Source organism: Hydra vulgaris, chromosome 08 (assembly GCF_038396675.1).
Source record: "Hydra vulgaris chromosome 08, alternate assembly HydraT2T_AEP".
Classification (NCBI taxonomy): Eukaryota; Metazoa; Cnidaria; class Hydrozoa; order Anthoathecata; family Hydridae; genus Hydra; species Hydra vulgaris.
The window spans coordinates 25072503-25092395 of NC_088927.1; the positions used below are offsets into that span (position 1 = coordinate 25072503).

General features: G+C 23.8%; 1 protein-coding gene across 1 annotated transcript in view; it reads left to right on the forward strand.

Moving 5' to 3' along the window:
* LOC100204008 (sorting nexin-14) overlaps positions 1-19893 on the forward strand; it is a 58710-nt gene that overhangs the window by 9714 nt on the left and 29103 nt on the right. Inside the window, exons 3-26 of the mRNA XM_065803302.1 lie at positions 361-418; positions 1463-1542; positions 1979-2006; positions 6466-6516; positions 6811-6854; positions 8215-8302; positions 8385-8469; positions 8589-8745; positions 8828-8903; positions 9311-9355; positions 9439-9522; positions 9706-9820; positions 11779-11846; positions 11958-12045; positions 12239-12296; positions 12462-12528; positions 13020-13075; positions 13161-13246; positions 13341-13381; positions 13953-14087; positions 15226-15283; positions 18697-18718; positions 19103-19152; positions 19241-19344. Of these exons, the coding sequence (XP_065659374.1) occupies positions 361-418; positions 1463-1542; positions 1979-2006; positions 6466-6516; positions 6811-6854; positions 8215-8302; positions 8385-8469; positions 8589-8745; positions 8828-8903; positions 9311-9355; positions 9439-9522; positions 9706-9820; positions 11779-11846; positions 11958-12045; positions 12239-12296; positions 12462-12528; positions 13020-13075; positions 13161-13246; positions 13341-13381; positions 13953-14087; positions 15226-15283; positions 18697-18718; positions 19103-19152; positions 19241-19344 (1744 nt within the window). The remainder of the gene's footprint in view (positions 1-360; positions 419-1462; positions 1543-1978; positions 2007-6465; positions 6517-6810; positions 6855-8214; positions 8303-8384; positions 8470-8588; positions 8746-8827; positions 8904-9310; positions 9356-9438; positions 9523-9705; positions 9821-11778; positions 11847-11957; positions 12046-12238; positions 12297-12461; positions 12529-13019; positions 13076-13160; positions 13247-13340; positions 13382-13952; positions 14088-15225; positions 15284-18696; positions 18719-19102; positions 19153-19240; positions 19345-19893) is intronic.

The following is a 19893-nucleotide window of genomic DNA, read 5'->3' on the forward strand; positions in this document are numbered from 1 at the left end:
TCCTGGGTAAGAAATAGGAAGAAGTATTTTAAATTAAAAATGTAATAACTATTTTTAAATGTTTAATTAGAGTTGCTTTTGTTGCTCTGGTTCTAATGCTGTTGTAGAAAAAATATTTTTGTTCTCAAAATCCCAATAATTTTTATCTTAATTTTCTGTATCTGTAAAAACATAAAGTATTTTTTTTCACCTGTTCTGATAAACTATTTGAAAAAAGTATGTAATGTCATTCTCTACCCCCAAATGTGTTCTATATTACAAAATTACGTCTGAAAAATTATATACCCATACACATATTATATATGTGTATAAATAATGAATTTTTAAAGTATTTTAATTCTTAAAATCTTTTTTTTATAGAAATTACAAAGTTATTCCAAATCTACTTCTGCTTCTTGAACTTACTGGAACAGTGAAGGTGCTCATTATTCAATATTGTTTATTAAACACTTTATTTTTCAATAGCAAAGTTGCTGATCATCCTATTTTTTTTTACTGATTATTCTACTTTACATATTTATATATATATTTATTTTTATCCATTTATATATATTTATGTTAGTAAAGGATAATTAATAAAAAAAACTAAATAGTGACTAATTAATTAATTGAATTTAAATAATAAAATTAAATAAATCTAATTAACCTAATTCTTAATTAATTTATTATAAAGTACTCAATTAATTTATATAATATTAAACAAAATTACTATTCAGTGTTAAAATTGGTTTAAAAGTTTGTAGTTTAAGTATTAAAAACTTTAGACCAAAATTTTTGAAAAATATCTTCATAAAAATACATGCTATTTTTTAGTTATTTCATGTTAGAGCTTGTCAGTTCAATCATTGTTGAAAGAACATACTCAATAAAAATTTTTTAACTTTTATATAAAAATATTTATTATAACTTAAGATAATTTATGTTGTCAAAATTACTATGATAATTGAATCAAGATATATTATGAAAATTGTTACAATTTGTATTATTGTTTTTAGCGGTTTAAGTTAAGTACCTTTTAAAACTATAAAAAAAATTGCAAAGCTTACTTGAACTTATTGCTAGCTTTGTGCTCACTTTGAGCTTACTTTTGTATTGTTTTTTCTTTGAGCGTACTTTTGTTTACTTGTTTGTTCGATTTGTAGTTACTTTTGTTTACTTGTTTGTTCGATTTGTAGTTACTTTTGTTTACTTGTTTGTTCGATTTGTAGTTACTTTTGTTAACTTTGTACTTTTATTTACTTAGTGCTTACTTCTATAATTTTCTGCTTACTTTTATTTACTTTAATTTATTATTTACTTTAAAAAACTTTTTTCTTCAAATATGTCAGCTTTACAATTTTAACTCCAGTAGGAGTCCTTATTTATATTCCAGCAGTTTTCATCTCCAGTATCCTTGTTAGTATTCCAGTAGTAGGCCTTGTTTTAAATCATATGCATAAAAGCAAAAAGTAATATTATTTAGGAAGTTGCAGAACTTAAAGAAGTACAAAATGAAAAGAAGGGATGTGGAGTTTGTTTAAAAAAAGATTGTTCACGTCACAAGTATGTTGCTTTTACTATAACTCCATGTTTTGATAAAAGTATAGTTAAAATTTACTAAAAATTTATAATTATATATTTAGAGTTGTTTACTTAAATCTAATAAAATTATATTACTTAAATCTAATAAAATTAATTTTAGTTTTATATATATATATTTTATGGAGTTTATATATATATATTTTATGAAGTTGTTTACTTAAATTTTATATATGTTTATATATATTTTAATTATATATATATATATATATATATATATATATATATATATATATATATATATATATATATATATATATATATATATATATATATATATATATATATATATATATATATATATATATAAATATATATATATATATATATATATTTTAAATAAAGTTTAGTTAAAGTTGTTTGTTTTCATATTATTAAAAAACATTTTTTCATAATTTAGACCAGAAACAACCAGCCAACCAACCTTTGTAAGTAAATTTTTGTAAATAGAGTGTATATTGCTAAAAATGAAAATAAAAAAATAAAAAAGCACAAGCAGTAAATTCAAGACATTTATTGATGAAAATGGGAACAAAAAGAGTTTAAATACAACATTCTTAATAATTGTTTTGTGCATTGATTAGTTAAATGAACTCTTACCAACTTGTGATAAATACACATATGATGCATAAAATTAATACCTTTCCTTTGCAGTGTTGTAAAGAAAACATGAAAATTTAATGAACTTGGAAAACCTGGCAATAGATACACCTTTACAAAGTACAATATTTATGGACTGTGAAGTCTTAATAATGGGGAAACTTAGAAAATTATGAAAGTCACAAAAAATCAGTAAAAATATTTTTTAATATTTAGAAAAAAAACATTTCATGTTTATATTCTGGTAGTTTCTTTTTCTGAGTTTCACTTATTTATAGCATTTTTCAAACAAATAAGCTGGTATTTTCAAAAGCTTTTAAAAGTTTGCTTTCAACATTATGATAAAAAAATTACAACATGCTCAACATTGGTATGGATGCAGCAATTAAGAGGATGTGAAAAAACCTTCGATAATTTTGAGTTGTGCTTTGACAATGTTGAGTTTTGCTTCAACAATGTTAATTTGTGCTTTGACAATGTTGAGTTGTGCTTCAAAAATATAAAAAGAGTAGTTCAAAGTATTTTGTTTGAGCAAAAGGAAATGGTAATATGACCTCACAAATCTGTGAACATTAAGTTTCTGGGCAGCCTGCTAAAAGAACTATGCTAAGTTCATACTTTGACACTGTATTCATCTTTGCTTATAGTGCACTATATGCAAAGATGACATCAAAAAGATATGTAAATCATATACAAAGATATTTATTCTATAGAGTACCTTTTGAATTAGCTGATTCTACTGCTTGGAAGCAATGCTGGAAATTTAGGTCTGCATATAGGCCTCTATCTAGTAAATACATTAATGGGTGCCTTTATAAAGATGCACTAAATGATGAAAAATGCTCAATAAAAATTGACATTCTGATATGACAGTTATGTTGACAGCTCTGATATAATAGTTGACTATATGTAAGTATAGTGGCTGATGGATTTTCATGTATCAATGCAATCCATCTTATTAATTATTCAATTCATGTTGAAAATAGGACAATGAAACCTATTGCTTACAAAGTTGAGCCTACTAGTCAAGAGCAACAGGCTGGCATTATATTGCAACTCACATAGAAAATGTAATTCTTGGCGTTGGTGTTGATAAAGTGACAAGCATTGTAACTTATAATGCCTCAAACATGAGAGCTGCATGGAATGTTATTGGAAAAAAAAATGTCGAAAATAATTTGGAATTGCTGTACTGTCCATACAATCAATCTTTTAGTAAAAAATATTTGTCTTCGTCCTGAATTTATGAATGTTTAAGAAAAGTTTGGAAAATTGACAATTGTTGAGCAAAGAACATTGCTTGTTGATCAAATTCGTATAATTCAAAATTGTGTTAAACAAGAAAATAAATATAAGAAAATGCAAATATTATCACATACAGTTTTAGCGCATTGATATAGCCATCATACATCAGTTGCCCATAATCTTAAAAACAATTTTGTCCATTTGATTTTACTCTACCACCCATATATCTTTATCCACAAAAAATTTAAAATATTATACTAGACAAACTTTTTTGGAAGCCTGTCGATATTTTATTTATTTCATGAAACCATTATCAAAATTAGTATGTAAACTGGAATCAGATACTTGTCTGCTTTCTGAAGTTTATTTAGGATTTATTGATTTAATATAAATATAGAGTGAAGACTCAGTATTAAAGCTCTTGTTAAGTTACTGCTGTTAAGTTGATTTAAGCATATCAAGAGCTATAAGAGAAATTGTGAGAAGACTGAAATAAAGGAGAAATGCACTACCCTTGTTATATCAAATCAAAATGATTAAATTTGTGTTAATTCTTCTAAAAAAATATGAGTAAAATTAATTCAAATTTATGGCCTATATGAAAAACAAATAACGTTTTAAGTGTACAATAACAGGGAAATATTATAATTGCATTGTTATACAGAAGTTTTTTATAGTGTCAATTTGTGCCCACTCTCCTGTCAAAACATTATTTTAAGTTTATTTTAAAAACAATAACATAAGTCAGAAATGAAACAGGGTCATCGGTCAATCAATGCTAATGACTTAACGATGAACACAACTGTTCCAATGGTTAATAGAAAGATCGTTTTTTTATATAATGTAACTTAAATTTTTATAATGTAACTTAATATTTTAATAAAATGCACATACAAAAAAAATTAAGTAAAAAATAAACACATTTGTTTCATGTAAAACTTTTATATAAACTTGTATAATGATTTTGTCAATACAAAGTTTTGTTTACGTTATATATTTACAATTTTAACATTTAAGGCCTCAAAGCAGCCTCTACTTAAATTGGCAGTTTCTATAAAGTAAAGTAGAAATTTAAGGGGCAAGAAAATGGTTCACAAATGAAAATGGTTTAAAAACTATAAATTGTACATGACACTGAAACTTCCAAAGCGTTGATGTTCAAAATGGAAAAAAGTTAGACAAATAAAAATCTGTTAAGCATAAAGGAACAGTTGCAGTAAATTAAAAGGACTTAGGTATATGGTAAGTTATGCAAAATTGTATTTAGATCGGTGAAACAAAAGGTGATGTGACTGAAGCTGTTTATATATATATATATATATATATATATATATATATATATATATATATATATATATATATATATATATATATATATATATATATATATATATATATATATATATAAACTGTGTGTTTAGAAGCTGTCTGACATCATACTGAAATAGCCAGCTGTTGGGAGCTTCAGTATATACATCAACTGATTAAATAAGTAGAGCATGTAAGGAGTGCCGCTACATTGACTGAGTGTTTGGGCTATGGCAGCAATCCTTCTTTTTCATTACTTGTTTTCTTTTCTTTTCTTTTTTTTTGTGTTAAAATGATGTATGGAATAGCAAAAAAATTGACAAATCCTGATCTAAATCTACATTTACAAGTATATATATATATATATATATATGTGTGTGTGTGTGTGTGTGTGTGTGTATATAATTTAAATTCACTCCTAACAAAGCTGCATGCAACCACTATTAAGTTTAGAGTTATTAGATAATAAAGAATAGAGTTGAAGAGCAAGGAAATGGTTGACAGAAGACTTGAAAAGGTGTAAGTTGTGTAAGTCAGGAAAACATGAAGTCAGGAGAGAGTTTCAAAGGGTTGAAGTGCGGAGAAATATACTAGACAAATAAAAGTTTTTAGAGCGTACAGGGCCAGATACAGTAAAAGTATGAGGTTTTGGTAAATAAAGAGTCAAGCAAGAATAAGTTTTAATTGATAGAACTAGAGATAGCTCTTTTGAGCAATGGCCATGATAGCCGGTCCAACTACAATTAAAATGCATTTTTTGACCTTGTCTAGAATAGAAAGAGCATTATTAGAAAGACCAGCTCAAATATGACAACAGTATTCCATACAGAAATAAATAAGAAATTTATAGTGGTAGAGAAAGGAATCAGGAGTAAGATAATGGTGAGTACGATAATGAGAAGCAATTTTGGCATATACTAACTTTAATGCTAAATTCAATAGATGCTAACAATGGATTATATTTATAGTTTTTAATTACAGGTTAGTAGTGAACAATAATCCAAGAAGACGTAAAGAAAAAGACTCAGTGAGAGGGTTACCATTCATTAATAAAGGAATGTTGACAGTGTAGCGATAGTTATTTGTGGTAAATAACTGAATTTTTTTAGAGTTAAAGTTCATAAGCCACTGCAAGCCCCAATTTGTTACAAAAGTGAGAAAGTGAGATCAGATGCCTGTTCTAAGCAATCGAAAAGAGCAGAATTTATCAGTCAGCTAAACTTTATTGGAAGCTTTAGGTATGTCAAGAGTCCTCGCTTCACTGCCTCCATCTAATACACAATAAAATCTTTCAGTCACCTGTTAGCAAATCAACCATAGAGTGAGAAAGCTGAAAACAGTATTGATTGCCTGACAGTAAGTTGTTAGACTCAAGATGGGATGTTAGAAATTTGTTGATCAAAGACTCAAAGACCTTGCTAATAATAGATAAAAGTCTGATCAGATGATGGAGGGGTTAGAATGTTCTCCATAGTTTTTAAAGATTGGAACTGCAAATGCCATTTTCCAGCAGGCAGGTAAACAAGATTTAGTCAAGCACTTATTAAGTAGTTTAAAGAGAATTGAAAAGAGTTCTGGATAACGTATTTTTAAGATTATGACAGGAATGTTGTCCGGACCACAAGCCGTAGAAGAGTTTAATTGAGATATGACTTTATAATTGGAAGCTCGAGTGATTTGAATGTCTAACACACACACACACACATATATATATATATAAGTTTCTATTTTTAGCTACTTGAAAGTTTGAAAGTGCCAAAGCCTGTAGATGATGCAATTACTGAGGTATTTCTGTTCAAAACTTTATAAGTTTCTTTATTAATGAAAGATACAGTAGATGTCCATTATTTTCAACGGTTCTTAAATATTTTTTCAATTTTTTGAAAAAAAAAAGTTAATTTATAAGAATTTTTCTAAATTTTATGCAATTAAAAATGACTTAAATTATATATATTTGAAACTAAAATTTTATACAAATTTTATATATTAATTCATGCAACTCTTGAATACCTTTGGTTATATTGAGTTTGTAATAATGCATACCTTTTGTACATTAGTTGATGAAAAGTTTTTTTAAAGTTTTTAGAAATTGTTCTTGGAACACATGTTTATTCTTGGTACTGGTAAGTTTTTTAAATGTAGTAAAAATAGTCCAGAATTTATTTGATAAATATATTTGCTGACGCTCAGAACACAGTCCTTCCTTAAAATATTTTAAGACCTTAAAATTTCTTTTACCTTCACAATTCCAAATAGACTTTATATGCTTTTAACAGGTTTGAAATAAAAATACATCTTTGGGGAGAAGGGTTCAAGATTTTTTTTATGCACCATTTATGAAAAATTATAAAACCCAAAATGCTCTAACATACAACATATATAAAACTTATTAAACACATATATAAAACTTTAATCAAGTTTTGCTGCTTTGCTTCACACAAATTAAATTGTACTAATTTTTCTACATATAAATTGATGCTTGTTTCAAATCCACTCAAAATGTATTGTTCAACTATTTTAGATTTGAGCTAAAAATAAACATTTAAAATGGGATTAAGTATTATATATCCCAAATTAATGAAAAAAAAATTAGTTAATAACAAAGTCATTTAGCGTAAAAGTATTCATTTTGCTTAGAACAAGCTTTAAACTTTAATTTTTATTGATTTATTGTCAGGTTTTTCCATAAAACAATACACAATTTCTAAGTTTCAAACTAAATTATATGCATGCTTTTTATGTACACCCAGAGGCAGAGAAAGAAAAGCAAGGGCAAAATGATCACTTCTGTTGTTTTTTTTCCAAGAAAGTTACCTACATCCAATAAAGTTTCATTGACTTTATACTACAAAAATGAAATTCCATTGACTCCATACTACATGCTTTGATTCCAGACTTTTTCTCCAGATTTTTGTATTCTAGAATTTGTTTTTATGAATTCATTTTAAGCATTCAAAGCATCTATCTAAGATATCAAAATTGCTACCATTACTATATAATTCTCTATATAAAAGTCTCTAATCATTGTTTACTAGATCAGAGTTCATAACACTTTTTCTGTTGTATATTATAAAAACTAAAATGCATTTTAGATTGTAATCTTTAGTGTTTGCGTCATCTCATCATACTTTTGTGTAAAGGAGAATAAAGTTTAAAAAATATTATTTTTAAAAAATACCTCAGTGCTTAACTTGTTGTAGTCAGGGTCTTTGTAGTTGAATAAATGTGCTTTTCTAGACCTAAAGTCATACCTAGAGGTCTAGAGAATTAAAATCATACCTAGAGGTCTAGAGAATTAAAATCATACCTAGAGACCTAAAGTCATTCCTAAAAAACCTGAAGTCATACCTAGAGACCTAGAGTCATAGTGCTTTTCCTCAAAATCATTTTTTATGTTTATAATATAAACTTTGTTGTCAAAAGTTTGTTAACCTCACTGTAGTTAATGTAGTCATTTTGTTCAAGTTGTTCTTTTTTTTACAGGGACATAAGTCGTGATCAAAGGCTTATTGATGAGATTCGTATAATGATTCGTCACTGTGCAGCAGTTATTTTAAACAGGGTACAAAAGGTGAATGTTGTAAAAATTTTGCCTTGCTTGCTTTGACTATCTTTTTTTTTTTTTTACTTAGTTATTTATTTCTAACGTTTAGAAAAACATTCCTCAATTTCTGTTAAAAAATTGTTTAAAAAAGTTTATGATTCATCTGGATTGCTTTTTCACATCAAAACAAAAAGGTAGTAATTGTTCCGTTATTTTTTTCCGGAAAAAAAACTAAAAAATGTTTTCAGACTTTGATTTTGTTTCTGGAACAAAGTTTTTGAATTATTGATATAAAGCAATTTTTGTTTATTAGCTTCTCCAAATGATGATATGCAAACTTTTGTGTTTGAGAATAAAAAGTTCTACAAACATTTCTGCTTGCAAAGTGAGGCTGCTGAACTTCAATATTTAAGATATACAATACATGCGATTCTACCTTATCTTATGCCTTCAAAAGCAGCTGACTGCAGGTTAGTATGTGCATTGAGGTTCTTGTTTCACAAACTATTTCCTTGTATTTGTTATACAGCTAAACTATTTGCATGGTTTTAGAGGATCAACTTATCTGATTGAAGAAATATGTTCCAGTATTATTTTGAAACCATTGATGGAAAAAATGTCCGAACCAGTGAGATATAACTTTAATCTAATTTATTTAATATAATTTATACTTTTATTTATTAAATTTATACTTTAGTTTAATAAATTTAGTTTATTACCATGTGTTTTTTATATAAATAATTTGTGTTAAAAGGGAGGAAAAGTAGTTATAAAAAAAATGTAACCATAGTAACCTTAAAAGAAGTTACAGCCTTATGAAAATGTCTCAACTGCCTCAAACTTGAGATTGTTGAAGTTTGTAAATTAAATGTATTTGTTTGTGAACAAATTAAATATACAACATTTGGTTTTTATATGAATTTTAAATGTGTGTAAATGTTTTGTAATATTTTATTGAAGTAAAATTATATTTTATTAAAGTAAATTTGAACATAATCTTGTGATGATAAGAGAAAGTTTTTATTTTTAATTTAGGATGTTGTCAACCATCTTTTGCTAATATTTTTAGATAAAAGCACTGTAAGGAATAATTTTTAATAATGAGTTTAATTTTTTTTTTTACGTGTATTAATTTGATATGTGAATGTTTACTTCTGTTAAAGCTTCCTGAACCTGACTATCCACTAAGTGAGAAGGTCACATTTCTAGAATCATTTGGAAAATCAAGGTCACATCACACTAACTCTGTGTGTGTTTATTTTTACTTGTTTTTTGCATCAGCATATTTTTTAGCCATTGTTTTTATCTTAAATATGAGACAAGTTTTAATTAATCTTATTTTAATTATAAAGTTGTAAAGTTATAAAATCTGACTCTTAGAATTATATATAATTATGTGATTGGTTCCAAATATTTCTATAATACTTTAGGCTTTAACTCTATCATTATACGATTTAATGCATAATGCAGCATACCTTTATCCAATGATGCAATTTATGAAACGAGAAAATGCTCTTAATTTGTTACAGTTCTGTTTAGCTGTTGGTAAGTATTAAGTGGAAAAAAAACACTAAATTATTGTATTGATTTAGATAATTTAGCTTACATGTTCGGTTTGATTTAAAATAAAAAAACACATCTTGTAAAAATTACTTTATTTTAAAGTTTTTTTGTCTCATGAATTGGAATTAAAAAAATAAACTTTCTGTTAACTTTTATGTTAAATTTGATGTTAAAGAATAAGGCTAATTTTTTGAATCTTTTATTTTGAATTAATTTATTTTAAAAAATTGCAATTAAGGTAGTAAGTATTAAATTGTGAAAAAATCTGTTTTGGATGATAATTTTTTTGGATTTTTCTTGTTGTGTTGTTATGATATTTAAATCTTTTATACAAATATTAAAAAATATTGTAAATTTTTCTATAATTTATGCCTGTCTTTTCTTTAAAAACCAACCTATGCATATAACCACACCAGCTAAGCATAAGATTATAACCCTTACTGTTGTCCATATAAATATACTGTTAATTTCTAAAATGCAGCAAAGAGGCTGTTGATGAATGACCAGCACGATAATGAAGTTGATGAAGAAGTTGTAAATAACTTTTTTTTTACTAATATTTTTTTCAAGATATGTTTGTACGACTTGCACTATTATTATGACTGCAGAAAAACCTATCCATAGTCGTAGTTGCATACGTAAGCTTCTGCATTGATGAGATTTTTCAATCATTTGAATGGTGACGTTGATTAGGGTCCATAAAACAACTTCGAAAAGTGTAAATATCCAATTGCTAAATTTACTTTTATGGTTTGATTTGTATTTGTTTTTTTGACAGCTTTCAAAGTAGCTTTCTTTACCTGCAGCTCTTTGTATTCTTGATTTATCAAGAACAGTTTGCGCTTTGTAAAAGTTTTTTTCACATGGTTTACTTTTAAAAAAAATATTATCATCAATTTTTTTATTGAGTATCGACTCCTTATAAACTCCATCATCTAAACAAATTTCAGAACCATTTTGAAATTTTGAGCATGTGGGAAGATTTTTTTCTTGATCAGCACTCACCATCTCAAACAATGACATTGGCTTTGAAGATTTACTAAGCACAGCATAAGTATTTAAACCACCATGGATATTGTTTTCAGTTTCAGAAACAAATTTATTATTATGTTCTTCGCAGTTTGAAATTTTTTTATTTTCAGTATTGTATTCTATAGTAACTTCTTCTTTTTTGTTTTTTGGTGTTTTTTTACTACTCTTTGTTTCAATTTGGTTCTGTGTTTCATTTAAGTTGCGAAAGATCTGATGGTCTACATCAGATGATTTCTCATCTTCTAATCCTTCATTAGTCACTCCAATGTCTTTTTTTTCTTTTTTATAACTGCTTATCCAGTTTGTTTCATTTGCTTCAATCTTTTTTGTGAAGTTGTATTCTTTAGAACTCATCCTTTTTTTTAATTAATTTTAGCTAGTAACTTTACTTGAATTTTTTTTTGATGTTTTTTTTTAATATTCTGTTCCATCATTCACATTTTTAGATGTATTTTAATTTTTGTGACTTCATCAAAACAATACTTGGTTAATAGTTTTGCATAATTATGCAAGTTTTGTTATGAGAAAGTTTACAATAGAATGTGTTTCTTAAGATTTAAATTATTGATTACTTTTTCCTCAATTTTAATGCAGTTTGTGTTTTATAGAAAAGCATGTTTTTGGATTTTTTTTTTATAGAATTCAATGCTTGTTTTGTTTAACTTGAGAATTAAAACAGTTTTATAGAAATAAAAAAAAAAGAGTAGTGAAATTGAGAATAATTGTGAAAGCAGTCAAAAGAAATTAACTTCTTTAAACAATTTTAGTTTTTTAATTTTAGTTGTTAGCTTTTAATTGTGAAATTTTTATAAGAAAATTCAAATAACTATTTTTATAGCTGATATCTATCATGCTTATTTAATACAAAGGTTAACTTATTTACACATATTTTTTACTTGTTTTATTAGAAGAGTTTAATCAACGAAGTTTGGCCATGGATCTTAGTGAAAGTGAGAAAGTCAAGTTGTTAGATGAGGCATATATTTTTAAATATAACAAATGTTTATAGAAAAATTGATAAATAAATATATATATATTGACTTTAATTATTTATCATTTAAGATTTATCATTTATATTTTAATTTAGGCAAAACAAATCCATTTAGATTATTTCGATAGCAAAGCTGTTGACAAAATAAATTTTCCTGATGATATAGTTAAAGAGTTTCAAGATGGTGAGTGATTCTTTTTTGTATAAAAATAAAAAAATTTAAATTGTATTAGTTTTAATGTCATGTTATCTTAAAGTGTTATCTTGAAGTGTTATTTTATATCTTATGTTATTTTAATGTATTATTTATTTATTTCATGTTGTCTTTAAGTATTAACTTGTTTTCTAATGTTATTTTGAATTATTTTAAACATCAGCAATATTATCTCCAAATGATTCTATGACTCAGCTAAGAACTGCTTCTCCTTTATTTAGGTATTGGTTCAATCTAGATATATTTTCATATGTATTTTTTAGTGTTTTTAAAAAAAAAAAATGTATATATATATATATATATATATATATATATGTAAATTTAAAATATAAACTATATTTTAATAGATAATGAAACAATTTTATAAATAAATTCTGTATTTTTAGAGCATTTGAGTTTGCATCTGATCTGCTAGAAAAATACTATGTTCCTCTGTTTCACAAAAGCGATGAGGTGTTCATCTATATTTATATTTAATTATTATTGAAACTGCATAATCACTAAATATATATTATGTAAAAAATTTTTGTTGCCGTTATGAGGCATTAATGAATAGTTTATAGACAAAATAAAGTTTTAATGAATAGATTATTTCAATATGCAATATTTGCGTTGATTGAAAAAAGTTTATGTCAATTGTTTGATGTTTTTATTATATTATATTTACATAAGTTGATAAAATCCTTATATTGATTGGTTTTTATTTTATATTTAATGTTTTTACTTTATATTAATGAATATAATGATGTTTATGGTCATGAACATGATGATGATGATATATATATATATATATATATATATATATATATATATATATATATATATATATATATATATATATATATATATATATATATATATATATATATATATATATATATATATAATGTTTTTCTTGACAAAAAAAAAACATTTATAAAAATGTTCTTTTTTTTTAACTTTAGTTTTTCTACTTGATTTGTGGTGACCGATCACCAAAACAAAAGAAAGTTGTTGAGAGGTAAAATATTAGAAAAATTAAAATTTTAATTTTTTATAAATTAATATTTTATTATTAAAACTTTAACTTTATTTCAACCTTTAAGTAATATAGAAAAAAGAAAGTTTATGCCATTGGCTGAACTATCTAAGCTGGCCAATCGAATAAAAGCTAAAAAGCAAGTTTTAAAGTGTAAGTTTTTTATTAGGTATTAGCAAAAAAGTTGTCAAAATTGTTTATGGTTATCATTAGTATTTAATAATTCTTGTTTTTTTTTTTGTTTCAGCGGACAATATAATCTCTAGTGAAACTGAAGTTCCTAATGAGGTTAGTTTTTGGTATGACTAAGGAAGGATAATTTATTTTAAAATTTTTTTTCAAATTCATAGCAAGAAAATTAATATACAATAAAAAGGTTGTTCTGTATCTGATTAGGATTTTAAAATAGATCAAGTGTTTTATATGATGCTAATAGTATGAGTTTAAAAATAAAAGCTTTGCTTTCCCTTCAACATTTTTTAATACCAATGTTTTTACTTTTTACTTTTTTTTTAAATTTTCAATTTGAAAGTTTGCATTGTGTGCTCAAGTTGCAAATATTCTTTTATTATGATTTTAACCTCATTATTTGTAAGAGAGAAGCAATTTACAAATAATTTAATCTTATCATATGAAAGAGTGAAGCAATTTACAAATAATTTTAATCTCATCATTTGAAAGAGAGAAACAATTTACATATAATTTTAATCTCATCATATACCATCATAAATTTTATATGTTTTAATTGTAAGTGTTCTTGTAATTTATATACTGTAATACTGAAATACTAGTATACTTTATTAAAACTTATTGAAAATTTTTAAAATTGTTTTTGATTGAATGTTATTTGTGTTAACAGGAAAACTATGAAGCTTTTTCCAACTCAGATGATGAATTTGATGATGCAGATGATAGTGATGATGAAACATATGATCTTAGTTATTGGCATGTTGTAGTTTCGCATATCGACTTCGTTATGAAAGAAAATAAAAAAGTAAAAAAAAAAATTTTATATTTAAAAAATAAAAGTGTATGACTTGTTTATGTAATTTTTTGGTTTGTAAATTTTAATTTGTTCAGATCTTTCTCTCAAAGCTCAAATCTAAACTTTCACATTGAAACAGAGAGCAAAAAATCCACTAGTGAGTTGGGTTTTTAAAATCAAATATAAGACCAGTCTGAACATCTGAGTACCAGTCTGAACATCTGAGTACCAGTCTGAACAACTGAGTACCAGTCTGAATAACTGAGTACTATTATGCCTGAACTAATACTATTATCAACATGCTATTCTTTTATCCACAGCTTTAATTTATCAATAATCAGCAGGCTCATGAAAAAATATAGGACCTGCAAGAGTTAGAAAATGATATACAGAAAAAATTTTTTTAAGCCTTTGATTAAGAAATAACGTCATAAACATTATAGCAAAAACTTTGTGGTTCTTTGAATTAGTAAAATCACATATTATCTTATCAAATGTCATTACTTGCAATAAGTCATTTTCAATAGAAAGCAATTAAAGGAAAGACGGTTGTACCTGTCCAATAATTGACATGAATCGTTATTTTTTTGTTTTAGTTTGATAAAAAATTCACCAAAAGTTATAAGGTATATTTGGAGTGCAGTATATACATCAAACTTGTGTTTTCTTTTATATCAATCAGACATTGTTGATTTTAAATTTGTTAACTAGTTTAAAAAGAACAAAATAATAAATAAAGATTTATAGCAATATTAAGGTGAAACATAGTAAAAATTAAAACAGGAAATATTTTAGTATGGTATTTATAATTGACATTTTTATGAAAGCCTAGATTAAAATCTTGGGAGGTGAATACAGTAAAAAAAACCATATAAATACATTTAGCAAATATTAGGGATGGTCCTTTATCATTATGGCACTTTATGAATCATTGGCGCTTAAACTTTAAAAATTGAGTTGGCAGTTGGGCTTAAAAATGCAAAAGTGCCTTAGACTTACAAATGCATCTCAGATCTATAAATGCACCTCAGACCTACAAAACCGCCTCAGACCTACAAAACCATAAAACACCCCTGATAGTTGAAAGCATTTATTTATATTTGTAAATTATTTTTAATTTTAATTGGATAATAATGTATTTTTATAGAGTTTTGTTTTTGTGATCAATATTGAAAGAGTTGGCAATAGCAATTCAAGTTGTGCAGGTAAATCTTTCTTTAGCAAAAGGTGTATATAAAACCATAGCTTAAGTGTAAAAGGTGTACATAAAATCTTAGTTTAAGATGTACACCTATACATGAAACCATAATTTAAGGCGTACATAAAATTGTAGGGTTAGGGTGTATGTAAAGTAATTTAATGATTTAATTTTAATTATTTTATTTTTTATTTGTTTTTGGTTGTTTTTTTTCGGTTTTTATTTTTACTTTTTTAGTTGTTTTTTTTTTTTATATTTACACCTACTTTTTTTTTATATTTACACCTACTTTTTTTTTTTATTTACACCTACTTTTTTTTTATATTTACACCTACTTTTTTTTTATATTTACACCTACTTTTTTTTTATATTTACACCTACTTTTTTTTTATATTTACACCTACTTTTTTTTTATATTTACACCTACTTTTTTTTTTTATTTACACCTACTTTTTTTTTATATTTACACCTACTTTTTTTTTATATTTACACCTACTTTTTTTTTATATTTACACCTACTTTTTTTTTATATTTACACCTACTTTTTTTTTTTATTTACACCTACTTTTTTTTTATATTTACACCTACTTTTTTTTTATATTTACACCTACTTTTTTTTTATATTTACACCTACTTTTTTTTTATATTTACACCTACTTTTTTTTTATATTTACACCTACTTTTTTTTTATATTTACACCTACTTTTTTTTTATATTTACACCTACTTTTTTTTTATATTTACACCTACTTTTTTTTTATATTTACACCTACTTTTTTTTTATATTTACACCTACTTTTTTTTTATATTTACACCTACTTTTTTTTTTTATTTACACCTACTTTTTTTTTATATTTACACCTACTTTTTTTTTATATTTACACCTACTTTTTTTTTTTATTTACACCTACTTTTTTTTTTTATTTACACCTACTTTTTTTTTATATTTACACCTACTTTTTTTTTATATTTACACCTACTTTTTTTTTATATTTACACCTAATTTTTTTTTATATTTACACATAATTTTTTTTATATTTACAACTACTTTTTTTTTTTATTTACACCTACTTTTTTTTTTTATTTACACCTACTTTTTTTTTTTATTTACACCTACTTTTTTTTATATTTACACCTACTTTTTTTTTATATTTACACCTACTTTTTTTTTATATTTACACCTACTTTTTTTTTATATTTACACCTACTTTTTTTTTATATTTACACCTACTTTTTTTTTTTATTTAAACATAATTTTTTTTTTTTTTAAACATAATTTTTTTTTATTTTTAAACCTACTTTTTTTTTATATTTACACCTACTTTTTTTTTATATTTACACCTACTTTTTTTTTATATTTACACCTACTTTTTTTTTATATTTACACCTACTTTTTTTTTTTATTTACACCTACTTTTTTTTTATATTTACACCTACTTTTTTTTTATATTTACACCTACTTTTTTTTTATATTTACACCTACTTTTTTTTTATATTTACACCTACTTTTTTTTTATATTTACACCTACTTTTTTTTTTTATTTACACCTACTTTTTTTTTTTATTTACACCTACTTTTTTTTTATATTTACACCTACTTTTTTTTTATATTTACACCTACTTTTTTTTTATATTTACACCTACTTTTTTTTTATATTTACACCTACTTTTTTTTTATATTTACACCTACTTTTTTTTTTTATTTACACCTACTTTTTTTTTTTATTTACACCTACTTTTTTTTTATATTTACACCTACTTTTTTTTTATATTTACACCTACTTTTTTTTTATATTTACACCTACTTTTTTTTTATATTTACACCTACTTTTTTTTTATATTTACACCTACTTTTTTTTTATATTTACACCTACTTTTTTTTTTTATTTACACCTACTTTTTTTTTTTATTTACACCTACTTTTTTTTTATATTTACACCTACTTTTTTTTTATATTTACACCTACTTTTTTTTTATATTTAAACCTAATTTTTTTTTATATTTACACCTACTTTTTTTTTATATTTACACCTACTTTTTTTTTTTATTTACACCTACTTTTTTTTTTTATTTACACCTACTTTTTTTTTTTTATTTACACCTAATTTTTTTTTATATTTAAACGTAATTTTTTTTTTATTTAAAACTAATTTTTTTTTATATTTACCACTACATTTTTTTTTTATTTACACCTAATTTTTTTTTTTATTTACACCTACTTTTTTTTTATATTTACACCTACTTTTTTTTTATATTTACACCTACTTTTTTTTTATATTTACACCTACTTTTTTTTTATATTTACACCTACTTTTTTTTTATATTTACACCTACTTTTTTTTTATATTTACACCTACTTTTTTTTTTTATTTACACCTACTTTTTTTTTTATTTACACCTACTTTTTTTTTATATTTACACCTACTTTTTTTTTATATTTACACCTACTTTTTTTTTATATTTACACCTACTTTTTTTTTATATTTACACCTACTTTTTTTTTATATTTACACCTACTTTTTTTTTTTATTTACACCTACTTTTTTTTTTTATTTACACCTACTTTTTTTTTTTATTTACACCTACTTTTTTTTTATATTTACACCTACTTTTTTTTTTTATTTACACCTACTTTTTTTTTTTATTTACACCTACTTTTTTTTTTATTTACACCTACTTTTTTTTTATATTTACACCTACTTTTTTTTTATATTTACACCTACTTTTTTTTTATATTTACACCTACTTTTTTTTTATATTTACACCTACTTTTTTTTTATATTTACACCTACTTTTTTTTTATATTTACACCTACTTTTTTTTTATATTTACACCTACTTTTTTTTTATATTTACACCTACTTTTTTTTTATATTTACACCTACTTTTTTTTTATATTTACACCTACTTTTTTTTTATATTTACACCTACTTTTTTTTTATATTTACACCTACTTTTTTTTTATATTTACACCTACTTTTTTTTTATATTTACACCTACTTTTTTTTTTTATTTACACCTACTTTTTTTTTTATTTACACATAATTTTTTTTTTATTTGAACCTACTTTTTTTTTATATTTACACCTACTTTTTTTTTATATTTACACCTACTTTTTTTTTATATTTACACCTACTTTTTTTTTATATTTACACCTACTTTTTTTTTTTATTTACACCTACTTTTTTTTTTATTTACACCTAATTTTTTTTTTTATTTACACCTACTTTTTTTTTATATTTACACCTACTTTTTTTTTTTATTTACACCTACTTTTTTTTTTTATTTACACCTACTTTTTTTTTTATTTACACCTACTTTTTTTTTATATTTACACCTACTTTTTTTTTATATTTACACCTACTTTTTTTTTATATTTACACCTACTTTTTTTTTATATTTACACCTACTTTTTTATATAGATTCTCAATGGCATGTTTACAGGTAAAACGATTTTATTTTGAATATTTAAAAAAAAAAAAAGTAAATTTGTTTTCTTTTTCGAATTACTTCCAATAACTTACTATATTATCTAAAAAAGTATGCAAAGTAGACACAAAAATATTTGAAAATATGATGGGGTTAAACGGTATGTTTAACAGCAGACTTTTTTGCAGACTAGTTTAATAACAGTTTTTTCAAATTATATAACAGTTTTGTTGCCAGGCTTTTTTTAAATAATTTTTATTTCAACAGTTCAGAAACAACATTTATGCTTTATGTATAGAAAGATTTGAACACTGCCTCTGTTCTCATATAGAAGGTAGAAAAAACAATTTTAACATTTTATGATTTTCATTTTGTTGACGATTTTTTTTTAACTCATAGGAACTACAGTGAGTTCTATGTGCTGGACAGTAAACTCAAAAGTTTCCATGGTGATTGCTTTATTTTTTAAACATTTTGATATAAAGTTTTCTCAAAAGTTAGTTTACTTTTTAATTTATTTTTTTCTTGGCTTTATAGAATCCCTTAGCAATGAAGTTGAACTGCCACCTAAAAGAACTATTTTGAAAAAAGATTTTGGATACCTTAATTCAATTAAATCTAAACTTCAAGAATATTTACAGGTAGTATAAGTGTGTTAATACATTAGTAGTTAATTAGTATGTAATTTTGTATGTATGTATGTATGTATGCATGTACATTTGTATTTATGCATGTATGCATATATCTAGTAATCTATCTGTGTTTGCATGTATCACAAATTTTCTAATTTAGTAATAATTCAATAAAAATATTTTAAATTTAAAAATATCTAAGATTTTACTTTCAAAATTTATTTAAAGTATTATAAAATAAAAAGAAAAAAAGTTATTTAAACTATTTATTTTTTATTTTTCAGAAAAGTTGTTCACAAATAAGTTTTGAATCGTAATCTCACACTAAAACATACAATTATATTTTGAAATGTTATCAAACATAACGACAAAATTATTTGTAAAAAAATTGCAATTAATAATTATTTGTGATAACAATTTGTAATTAACATATTTTATAAAATTTAAAAAACTTGAAAAAAATTTTTTTTTATATATATATGTGTATATCATTAGTTTAGGAGGATCTATGGATTGTATTATTTATTAAGACATTATATAAAAGATTAAGATTTTTTT